Here is a 12,310-nt window from a genome sequence, read left to right as displayed (position 1 = left end):
GTTGTTGTTGTTGTTGTTGTTGTTGTTTTATTTTATTATTATTTTTGGAGACTGGGGGTTAAAGGTGCCGAGAGAGCAAGAAAACTCCTCGACCATATTCTCTCTCTCCCTTCGTGCGCCCTCTTTCCCCCCTCTTCGCTCCGCTCAACAATCGGGCGCTTGTGCTGAGAGAGAGAGAGAGAGCGAGAGAGAGAGGAAAGCCACAGGGCCGCCTTTTGGCTCCGACACAGGGAGACGTCATGGATTCCTGAGTGTGGAAGTTTGCAGGAAAGCCCTCCGTTTAGGAGATGGAGCCGATCCAAGGGTTTCCATGGCGCTGGGCATAAACAGGAGGAAACAGTGAGGGAATCCCGTTATTTTACAGCATTCAACGACTATAAACACTCGGCGCAGGGAAGGAAGTGGCCTTTCCCTCTCGACTTACCCTCCTCTCGGGGCACGCAGAAGAAGCGCCCTCCGCGCGCTCCCAGGACCCACGCGCGGACCCTCCACGCGAAAGCGGCCGGCCAGCAGCAGCAGGGCTGCCCGCTGCGCGCCTATGGTCCAGAGAAGAGCACCTACATCCATAAATATAAATATATATATATCTTTGCTTCTTTCTCTCTCTCTCTGCATAGAATAGCTTTACAACCATCCAAATGCAGAGAGAAACGGCGTGCCGGCTGGTGCACTACCATCACATCATGAGGTCTGTGGATCAAGGTAGAGTCCTTGCATTTTTTATTTTTATTTTTAAATGGGGTGTTTGAAACTCTCTTCTTTCCCTTTCCTCCGCTTCTCTATCCCTGGCCTTGGTTGTGCCGCTCGCGGCTGAGGAATCTCTCGCGCAAGCTTCGCTGGGACAGAGCGCGGCCAGCTGCTCGCTCGCTCCTGCTGCCGCTTCCCTGCTTGTTCTCAGGGCTGCCTTCCTTTGGGCGCAGGGCTTCCCGAGGGAGCGAAGTCCCCTTGCAACCGGCGGAACTGAATTCCGCCGGGACAGGGGCTGTCAAAAAGCGCCATTGGTTTCCACGGGACATCCCAACAGGACCCGCTTCCTAACTTCTGGAGGTGGTGATGTCCGAGGGAGAAAATAGGAAACAGGGCATTCCCGGGGTTTGGGGAAGTCAGGGTGAACCGCCACCTAACATCTGACATGCCCCTTTTTTGTGACTGGGGATGGTGACTCTAGTAAACGGATGATTAATGGCGGGGGCTGTGCGAGAGCCAGCAGCGATATTCCTGCCCCCGCTTCACATTTCTCTTTGGAAGAAATTCGCTCTCTCCAATCTACGCTGAAAGAAATAGCCTTTCAACTCCATCCAGACTCTTACAAACCCATAATCGTAGTCGGAGAAATTCGGGTTTGTAAACAGCCGGTCTGGTTTAACTCTTGATTCACCGTATTTAGAGGGTCAGGGGCCTTATCTATACATAATCTGAAATCGTCCACAATTTCAGGGTTGGGGGGGGGCGGGGAGCTATCGTTTTAAATCAACAGCTCCCAGTCCCAGCAGAAAGTACAGTATATGGTGTGTGCGTGTATATGTATATGTATATGTATATGTATATGTATATGTATATGTATATGTATATGTATAGATGGATAGTTAATATAATATATATATATATATATATATATATATATATATATATATATATACATCTACTTACACAATATACGCGTGCTTTTATTAAATATAGATATTGCGGATCGCTTTGATATTTTTGATTATATAGCAGTACATTTTTTAAAAAATATAAATGCGTGATATGTGTATGTCGACAGGGGATGTTTTAAGAATAGCCAGAGGGTTCCTGTAAACCAGGCAATGTCAGATGATCCTGGCCGTGTTTACTCAGAATAAAGCCCCCGCGCGTTCATTGGTGTTGCTTTCACGTAAGTGCACCTTTGCATTTTTACGCGGAAGTAAACTCCAGTCATTCCAGCGGCGTTTCCTCCCAAGTAAGCATGCTTCGGCTCGCAGTCCTCCGACTCCTTGTCCTCAGTGCCCCTTGCCTGCCTTAGAGGGCACCTACCTACCGGATGCACAAACGCACCTTTATTCTTCCTGTACCAGTTTTGCTCTTCCCACACGCCGCCAGGCTAGCCGGAGAAGCGGGCAGACGAAACATCCTGGCCTTCGACCGCGAAGGCTTCCCTTGGCCTTCAGATTACCCTCCCCTTTTTATAGGAGAAGATGGCATCCCACCAACCCTCTCCCCTGTTTCCTGCCCTGCGCCGCGCAGTCAGCAGGGTAAAGAGTTGGTGTCCAGACGGTGTCCAGTCCCGCGCGGCTCCTCCGGGGCGCTCTGGGTCTCCGGGGCGCATGACGCACGAGAGAGGCAGCCATTGGGCGAAGTGGAACCGGCCGCGGCGGGAGGACATCCCCTGCAGGCTGTCTGGGAGTTTGTGGCGGGAGTATGGAGCCTATGCTCGCATTAGCTCACATTGCCTCCTCCACGTAGCGAGAGTTCAGGGGTTCCTAAGGGCAGCGGAGGTTCGAAAGGCAAGCTGGATGTAGGCTTGGTCCTGCCCGGCGTAGATGGCACCCGTGGCCAAAAAGAACTACTGTAAATTAAATTAGGTCTGCAGTCAGAGCTGACTAACCCCGTGCTGCAGTATAAGCCCAGTTGAGCGCGGTGGGTTTTAGGACTGCGCTGGAAACATTTATTTATTGCATGTGTAGTATAGCTTCGAAGGAGCTCGAGGTGGCGTACATGTTTCTTTCCCCTTGCAGCTTCATTTAATCCGCACAACAACCTTGTGAGGTAGGTTGGGCTGGGAGACGGTGGCTGGCCCAAGGGTCACCCAGCGAGGTCCGTGGTTGGACAGGGGATTTGAACCCTGGTTTTCCCCAGGTCCAACACTCTAAATACTAGACCAGGCATAGGCAAACTCGGCCCTCCAGATGTTTTGGGACTACAACTCCCATCATCCCTGACCACCGGTCCTGTTAGCTAGGGATGATGGGAGTTGCAGGTGCTAAAACATCTGGAAGGCTGAGTTTGCCCTTACCTGCACTAGACCATACTGTTAGGCAATTCAAGAAAAAGTAATGGCCCGGTGTCTTTATAAAGTGCCTGATCCGAACTTTGTAAACTTATCCTAAAATCCAAGTATCATTTGAGCTGTCCAGGCAATGAGGAATCCTTGGTTGGGAATCAGCAATCTCTGAACATTCTGGTTGCCACCCAGGTTGACTATTCCTTTGCGTGCTTCCTTGTGTGCCAGGCACTGCCCAGTGGGTCTCTCAAATACTTAGAATAGGAGTGGGCAAACTGTGGCCCTGCAGATGTTGTTGGACTCAACCTGCCCCCAATCAGTGTGGCCAGTGCTCAGGAATGGTGGCATCTGGAAGGCCACAGTTTCCCCATCTGGCCGGGGATCAAAGGCAGAGATCAGGAATGAAGGAGTGATGGGTTTAAGGGAAGTCCGCGGCAGGTCAGGTGCAGCAAGGTTAGGGAGCGTGATTTGTGGGTGCTCCTCCCCAGCTCCTGTTCAAATGCATCAGCTGCAGCTTCCCTCCAGCATGGAGTCGCAAGGTGGCATGAAAAGCTGGTGGAGGTACTGCCAGCAGCATCTCAAGGGAGTGATTGACGCAAAAGGGGTTTTCATTCTCTCTTCCCAATGCCTGTGCATGTGTTTCTACCCCTGTGCACAGAGACCATCCCTAGACAGCAGGCTCACAGTTGGGTAAGAAGAGTTGGTGTGGGGAAAAGGTTGGAAGAAAAGCAAACGGAGAGTTGTGAATCTGTGGGGAAGGTCTATACTTAGCTTAGTCCCTGGTTCAATGTCCAGCATCTTGAGGTAGGACTGGGAGAGAACTCTGCCTGAAACCCTGGAAAGAGCTGCTGGCAGTCACTGTGGGCAATAGACCAAGGGTCTGGCTCACTTTAAGGCAGCTTGCCATGTCCTATGTTCTCCTATGACAGGCAGGCAAGGTCTCCCTTGTATGCACAAACAACCTGTCCCCTAAGCAGCACAGCAGTTCCTCTCCCACATTAAGCAATGCAGAATAACTGCTCCCTATTAGGCAAAATTGATCTGGACCTACTTTCCCATTTATCACAAAGCTGATCAGAATATTCACTTTTCCCCAGTTTTTAAAGGGTGGGGAAATGTTCTTCTCTTACACTTTTCAACCACTCTGCTTTTGAGCATGAAAGGTGTGACTAATTAATCAAAAATACTTAGCCTTTATTAACCACAGCAATCACATTTATATAGTTGCTGTTTTCCCACCCTAGTAAGCGATTTATTTATTTAGTTTCAATGTACTGTCAGTTTATATGTTAAAAATCGAATACACAACGTGCAAAAAGTACACCTTAAATATAAAATCTAAAACCAGGAGGGGGCGGGGGACAGAGAATAGCATCGGTGCAACAGATCTAAAAAGTACTAAAATATTTAAGATGGAATTGCCTGGGGAAATAAAAAGGTCTTAGGTTGGCACAGAAAAATAATAATAATGTAGGCACTAAACAGGCATCTCTGAAGAGGATGTTCGACAATTAGGCTACCCAAAATTCAAAGGGTCTGCCTTCTAAGTAGCCATTTCATTTGGCAGGGATACTTGGAAGATGATCTCAGAGTCCAGTATACATGGGAAGAGATAACCTGCCCCAAGCTGTCTTGAGCTTTGAAGCAAGGATGGTGAACCTATGGCCCTCCAGATGTTGTGGCAGCCTCAGCAAGCATGGCCAGGGATGGTGGAAGCTGCAATCCACCAACATCTGGGGGACCATATGTTCTTCATCCCTGCTTTAAAAGTTGATGCCAGGACTGGAGCTTTCAAAAAGGGTTGGACAAATTCATGGAGGACAAGTATTCTAGCCATGATGGCTATGCTCCACCATGCTGTCAGACACCATGCCTCTGAATACCAGCTGCTGGGAACTGCAGGGGGGGGGGGACAGAGTGCTGCTGCAACCATGTCCTGCTTGCAGTCTTCCTACAGGCATCTGGTCTGACTATATCAGCAATCTTGCAGTCCTAGTCTGACCACCTGAAGTGTGTGGGTAGTTTTCAACAGCAGCTCTATGATATAATGCATCACAGTCAACGGATGAGAGGTTATCATTCATATCATTGGGTGTGTTAGCCTAAGCGGATAAAAGGCACTTCATGCACACACTGCACAATGGCAATTCACTAGTCATCATTGTTATTCCTGGGTCTGTATTGCAGGTGACAAATAGAGGATGAGAGAAATATGCCTTGCCTGTTAGTTATGGCTGTGGTGAAACTTGAACCAAGGTCTTCCTGGCTTGTAGCCCATACTCAGCTCCCACTCTTCCCTGGCAATCCAGAAGTGTTGAAGCAGTTAAAAGACGGGCCTTGCAGATGTTGGACTCCAACTCCCATCAGCCTCAACCAACATGATCAATGGGCAAAGATGAGGGGAGTTGTAGTTCATCAACAAACGGAGGGTCAGATGTTCCCCATCAGCATATTAAGTGGTATTATCTACTTCAGGTTATGTTAAGTACTCTATGTTAAGTACCCTAACTCCACTTTCCCCATCCTGGTGCCTCCAGATGTTTGAACTACAACCCCCATCCCTACCCATTGGCCACAACAGCTGGGTCTGATGGGGGTTGGAGACACCAGGTCAGGCCAGGGAAGGCTGCTCTATCTGCTCAGAAGGAAGTTCAACTGAGTTTATTGGGGCTTACTTCCAATGACTTTTTGCAAAGAATTATGGGAGCTGCAGTTTGTTGTGGGTATTGCAAATTGTAGCTCTGTTAAGGGGAAACTACAGTTCCCAGGATTCCTTGGGGGAAGCCATGTACTTTAAACATGCATTGGGTGTGCTATAAATGCTTGGTGTGGATCTGGTTAGAAGGTCATTATGTGCTCTGTGAAGTGAGGATTAGAATCTGCTTTGGTGATTTTGAATAGAGAAATGGTAGTCAGTCTGGAGCATGCAGTATACGTATATGATAATATCTGTGTGACCTTAAAAACCTTTGCATATGGGCGAATCCCATGGAGCATGCAGTATACGTATATGGAGGCACAGGTTAAATCCGTGTCCAGGGCAGCTGTGTACCAGCTCCATCTGGTACGTAGGCTGAGACCCTATCTGCCCGCGGACTGCCTTGCCAGAGTGGTGCATGCTCTGGTTATCTCCCGCTTGGACTACTGCAATGCGCTCTACGTGGGGCTACCTTTGAAGGTGACCCGGAAACTACAACTAATCCAGAATGCAGCAGCCAGACTGGTGACTGGGAACGGCCGCCGAGACCATATAACACCGGTCTTGAAAGACCTACATTGGCTCCCAGTACGTTTCCGAGCACAATTCAAAGTGTTGGTGCTGACCTTTAAAGCCCTAAACGGCCTCGGTCCAGTATACCTGAAGGAGCGTCTCCACCTCCATCGTTCTACCCGGACACTGAGGTCCAGCACCGAGGGCCTTCTGGCGGTTCCCTCACTGCGAGAAGCCAAGTTACAGGGAACCAGGCAGAGGGCCTTCTCGGTGGTGGCGCCCTCCCTGTGGAACGCCCTCCCACCAGATGTCAAAGAGAACAACAACTACCAGACTTTTAGAAGACATCTGAAGGCAGCCCTGTTTAGGGAAGCTTTTAATGTTTGATGTATCACAGTATTTTAATATTCTTTTGGAAGCCGCCCAGAGTGGCTGGGGAAACCCAGCCAGATGGGCGGGGTATAAATAATAAATTATTATTATTATTATAATCCTTCACATCAGGGGTGCCAACTTGAATAAAATATTGGGGTGGGGGCAGGTAAGCCTTGCCCTGCATAATGCGCACTCTTTGAATGGCAATGCCTATTAACTTTGGGAGGGGACAGACAGACCCCTCAAATATTTTATTGGAGGGCCAGAGGGACCTCAGCCCCATGGAGTTGGCTCCTATGCCTCACATATACCCAGTGCTTTTTTCCGGGGGGGACGGGACACGCAGGTGTACGCATACCCCTAAACATTTTGTGCTTCTAAGTTTGGCCTCATTGAGGGGCAGTATTTCAATATGAGTAGGAAAAAGAGTACCCCTAAACACTATTTTTATAGAAAAAAAGCACTGCATATGCACGCACGCAGTCCTTTAATATGGAGCCTAGGATATTTTGCTTATGAGAAGTCATATTGAGATGGAAAAGGATAAAAGATCCCTGAGTACTGTATTAATATTTCCTTCCTAGCGCGCGGTTTATGCACCGCTGCAGTAACGCTGCAGAGAGGCGTGTGGCTTGTTTCGTCAGATGAAATAAGCTAGCGAGAGAGGCTTTCTGCAGCAGGCAGAAAAAAGACAGTACCTCAGCCCCACCCTGGCTGCTAAAAATAACTGCTTCATTCTCTCCTACTTTCACCTCCTTGGATAAACGTCCCAGCTCTCGGCGGCCGAAACTAGCTCCGCAGTTCAGATTATTAAACTTGCACCCAAATGTTGTTGCCCAATCGTAAAACGCGGCCGCCTGAGGACGAGTCGGGATCCCTTACTGTCAGAAGGGGGGAGAGGAGGTCTGGATTCACCGCGGCAGACGGGAAAGCAGCCAAAGAAAAATCCCCTCCGCCCTCTCAACTATTGGTATAACCCTTTCAGGCACGCGGGACAGGTAAAAGTGAATGAAGCATCTCTCCCTCCCCTCCACCCCCCCCTCGACGCCCCGGCGCGCCTGGTTCATTCACAATGAATTGGGCGAGCGAATCCCCTCGGTTCTGTTCAGTAAGCAGATTTCAAACCCATCCAATGCTTTTTGGCGAAATTCCACCTCTCCGCTGGTCGTCTCCACCCCAGCACGGAGAGCGGCCAACGGCTGGCAGAGGGAAATATGTGGCGTGACTCGAAGGGGCGGGATCCCGGCGGAGCATCTGCGGGAGAAACTCTGGAAGTCCGCCGAGCTTTCCCGGAGTAGACTTTTTAAAGGAAGCAGCAAGGAAGGATTAGCAGGGGCGCTAAAGAAGGCAGCTAGGGCAGTGTTGGGCTTCATCCTGCATCTGTGGGCCACACAAGCTTTTACGTATTTATTACATACTAGTTCGGGCTCCCTTTAACAAAAACTTGCAGTCTACTGCACAGAAATTAAATAGGTTAAATAAAAAAAAACAACAAATTGAAATAAATTAAAATAAAAAACAATGAAATGCAACACAGTGGAGAATAAGAAGTGGGCTAAAACAGATTTAACTTGGTGAAACAAATTTAAAGGCCTGGGAAAATATAAAAGGGGTTTGGCTCACACTAATAACAAATCAGTGACATACTTGTGTAATTCTGAGACACAGCTGAATTAGACTCTGTGAAATTGGATAATGGTTGAATGCTGGCTTTTATTAATTAGTTATTACCGGTACATTAATACCCCACATTTCCTTCAAGGAGATCACAGCAGTGTGTGTGGTTCTTCTCCTTCCAATTTGATCCTCACAACAACCCTGTGAGCTTGCAGATAGTAACTGGCCCAAAGGCACCCAGTTCTCTACTGCACCAGACGGGGAGAAGAAGTGATAAATCCACATTTGTTGCTTGCATTTTTACCGTTTAACAAATTGATTTGTGAATTCTGGTTAAGTCGTATGAGTTGTGCCAATGTCAGTGTGTCTGTGGCTGATTCATGCATTCCTTGCGCGGTGTGATTTTATGCATGTTTGCTCAGAAGTAAATGCCACAGGTTTTTAGTAGACTTCCAGAGCAACCTAACCCACTCGCCCCTTATGCCGGTCTGTGTGGGGGTGGGGTGGGGTTTGGCTTGATCTGAGTTGTCTCATCTTATTGCCTCTGCTGGCTGAACTGGCCTCCCAGGTCACTCCATGAGTGTGGAACCTCTGCCTTCCCACACCAAGCATGCAGGCAAGCAAGCAGAAGACCCACTGGCAATATTCCCACCAGTGGAAAGCCCCAAAACAGAGTTCCAAGGGCAAGGAGAGGGCCTGCCGAGGCTTGATCATTGCACCAGCCTGGAGCTGGTGCAGGGATTAGATCCAATCATCCTGCCTGCACTTCTGCTGCTGTTGCTGCTGCCATGAGAAACCAGAAGATGGGGAGGGGATTTAGGAGAACTGCCTAATTCCCAAATAAGTGTGCATAGGATTGCAGCCCAGTTTTCCCAAGAGTAATTTGTAATTTCCCCCTCGCTACAGATGAACAGCTGAGTTGGTCAAACTCAAATGGTGACTGGGAAAATATGAGGATTTTTTTTATACGTGTAGCTTTTTTAAATCCAAAAGGGATATCCTTGTTAGTTCATCACAGCAGAAATAACAAAGAAAGCATCTGAGAAAGTGGGCTATGGGACACAGATGCTTATGCCACTATCGATGCCAGGCCACTCTAAGGGTATTTTGTGCCCTGGGTGAACTCTTGAGTGACTATCTCCCTCTTCAGTCTGGAACAATTGTTATGTTCATTCCAGAACAATTAGGCTGGGCCTCATTAGCTGCCTTGCCCACAACCCCTTGAACATAGGAATGGAGTAAAGTGAGGAGGGGAGGACACACACACACACACACACACACACACACACACACCTGGTCTGCCACTTCAGACTTTGTCCTGTTTCTCTTTCTCACAGAAGTAAAAAAAGGTAAAGGACCCCTGGACAGTTAAGTCCAGTCAAAGGTGACTATGGGATTGCAGCCCTCAGCTCACTTTACAGGCTCAGGGAGCCAGCGTTTTTCCACAGACAGCTTTCTGGGTGATGTGGCCAGCATGACTAAACCACTACTGGTGCAACAGAGCACCTTGACGGAGACCAGAATGCACGGAAACGCTGTTTACCTTCCCAACGCAGCGGTACCAATTTATCTACTTGCACTGGCATGCTTTCAAACTGCTAGGTTGGCAGAAGCTGGGACAGAGCAATGGGAGCTCACCCCGTCATGGGGATTCGAACCACTGACCTTCTGATTGGGAAGCTCAAGAGGCTCAGTGGTTTAGACCACAGCACCACCCAGTATTTGGGGTGGAGTCAGTGCAAAGTGCTGGTACTTGGTCCTGTGTGACTGCATTGGGTACTGTGTTTGTATCGTTGGTTGTCAATGAAAGGCTGCTTATCCACATGCACGGGGCACCGAGAGACAGGTGCTGAGTCTGTCCCTAGTGGCGGACCTTGGTGTCTGTTTTCAGTGGCTCCCTGTGCAATGCCAAAATCCGGTGCTGCCCTGCCTCTCACCTTCCATTGGAGTAATAGTGGCAGAACCTGCCGCAGTGCCCCATAACCTCCATGCCCGGTGTGACCCTCCCTTAGAGGCACCTCTGCTGCCTGTCCCCCCCCCCCCATAAAAACTTCCAGTGGATGCAGACTGGCAACAGCTCAGGGTGCAGTGCATGCAACTCTCCCATCCCATCACAATGAAGTGAAGAGAGGAGCTGGAGATGGTCCTGGTTCAGGCAAGCCAGCATGAGGGATGGTCTCCCTCCCTATGGGGTGGCTCACCCCCCCTCCAAAGAAACTGCTGGGCTGGCCAGGCTGAGACCATCAGCTGCGGTCACCTAAGCAGACAAAAGCAAGTCTCGCTGAGATCCAGAGGCTTCGCTGTGTAATCACTCTAGTGAGCTGGGGATTTGTCCCCTCCACTTAGCCCTCTGTAGCCCTAAGTACCATTGCCCTGAGAATAATGGTTATTTCTGAATAGACAAGCGCAAGTCTGTCATTTGTCTTTCATAAGAGTCAATGGTGCCAGACTTTCTCCACTGAAGGGAAAGCAAAGAAAGGGGTGCAAGATTTATCAGGAAATCTGCTTCCCACCCACCACAGTTCTGAGCCTTGACAACGGGAGGTCTGTTGCTGTTAGCAGAGAAGTTTCTCAAGTCCTCCAAGTGGCTTGCCCTCAAGAGATTTTGGACCACAACTCCTATCAGCCCTAGGGATCCCAACCCATTGCGTCTGCTCTTTGGGGCCGATGGAAGCTGTAGCCCCACAGCATTCTGGGATGGTGCCATCTTGGGGAACACTGAACACATCCTCCTCCTCCTCAGCACCAGCCTCTTTGGCTCTGACAAGATCTCTGAAGCTGGAGCTGCTATTCTTCCTGCCAAGACCTGCTTGGGAGTTTTTCCCCACAGAATAATGTGTGGTGGCACATTCTGGAGAACAAAGACAACATGAAACTGACAGTTGCTTGCTCTTTTAGCACCGCCATCACCGTCAGTTGCTGCCTTTCAAATTTTGCCACCCAAGGTAACCACCTAGTTCACCTAGTGGTTGAACTGGCTCTAGTCACCATAAATAGATTAGGGAGAAATCTAACCCCCAGGCCAGCACCAAGGAGATTTGCATTGCTCTGTTAGTCTTTAACGTGTCACAACACTGCCTTTTTTCTTTCTTTCAAAGATACCCAAAGGAGGCCTACACTTAAAGAGAATGATAAATAAATAAATGCACATCCACAAAGCACTACAGTTCATGTCAGTGGGACTTACATCCAAGAGGGAGAATTGTTGTCCTAAAAACCCTTAATGTTGGATATCTCAAGCTGCAATTCGTTGGCAAAGTCTTAGCAAAAAAAATCACATTTGAGAGACAAACGGAGTTGAGCAAACTTTCTTGCTCAACTAAAGCAATTTCGTCACTCGCCTCTTTGGAGATCTGGCTTGGGATAATAATATCTTCGGAAGTCTTTCCCACTATTTGGCTTAATATATACTTTTTATTATGATATGTACATTCCATTGGTTTTCAAGGCTGCCTTCAGCATTTTTAATGGGAACATGGAGATTATGAGTAATTTTTCCATTGGCTGTTCTTGCCCAAACCACACTGTGCCTTAGATTGGGAGAAATATCTGTGACTCAGACCGACCCCCAAATTGATTTTTTTTTTAAAAAAAGGATGGACTTGAAATAAGATGCTTTTGCTATATGTCTATGTTCCTTCAATGTGTGTGTTTTGCTTTCACCAGTATATAATTATAATGGGCTTCCCTCTTGGCTGGAAACCGTGATGTGCCATTAACTGATTGTAAACATATTCTCTCCAAACTCTTAGTTATGCCAGGGTTCTGTATCAGCAGAAACTCTCTGCACCATAGGAGCCAACAATAAAATAGTTGAGGGGCCTGCCCCCCCCAGTTGATGGGTATTATCATTCAAATGATGTTCGTGCACCGTGTTATGTGATTTATTTTTCAGAGTGGGGCTTACCTGCCTCTCCCCCCCAATATTTTATTCAAGTTGGCACCCCTGCTCTGCAAGGTATATTCTTCCAAATCCAAGACCATGGCATAATTCATACAGGATAAGAGTGGCACGGTTGCAGCCTGAAAATGGTGCCACAGTGATGTCGTGCCTCATGGGAAGTTGTCGTCTGGTCGTTTGGCCATCTCTGTCAGGCCAATGCTATCTTACCTGCTTTCCATTT

The 12,310-nt window shown here is 48.4% G+C and overlaps 1 protein-coding gene across 2 annotated transcripts in view; it reads left to right on the top strand.

Annotated features, from left to right (window-relative positions):
- Nucleotides 1–216: 216 nt before the first annotated feature.
- NFATC2 (nuclear factor of activated T cells 2) overlaps nt 217–12,310 on the top strand; it is a 138,213-nt gene continuing 126,119 nt past the window's right edge. For both annotated transcript variants that reach the window (XM_077929295.1, XM_028735215.2), the window contains exon 1: nt 217–702. Coding sequence is in view for 1 of the 2 variants with exons in the window: in XM_028735215.2 (XP_028591048.2) it covers nt 639–702 (64 nt within the window). In the remaining variant the exon portion in view is untranslated. The remainder of the gene's footprint in view (nt 703–12,310) is intronic.

Source organism: Podarcis muralis, chromosome 5 (genome assembly GCF_964188315.1).
Source record: "Podarcis muralis chromosome 5, rPodMur119.hap1.1, whole genome shotgun sequence".
NCBI classification, from domain to species: Eukaryota; Metazoa; Chordata; class Lepidosauria; order Squamata; family Lacertidae; genus Podarcis; species Podarcis muralis.
Note: the sequence above shows the minus strand (reverse complement) of the source record. Positions and strands in the feature narration are given on the sequence as shown.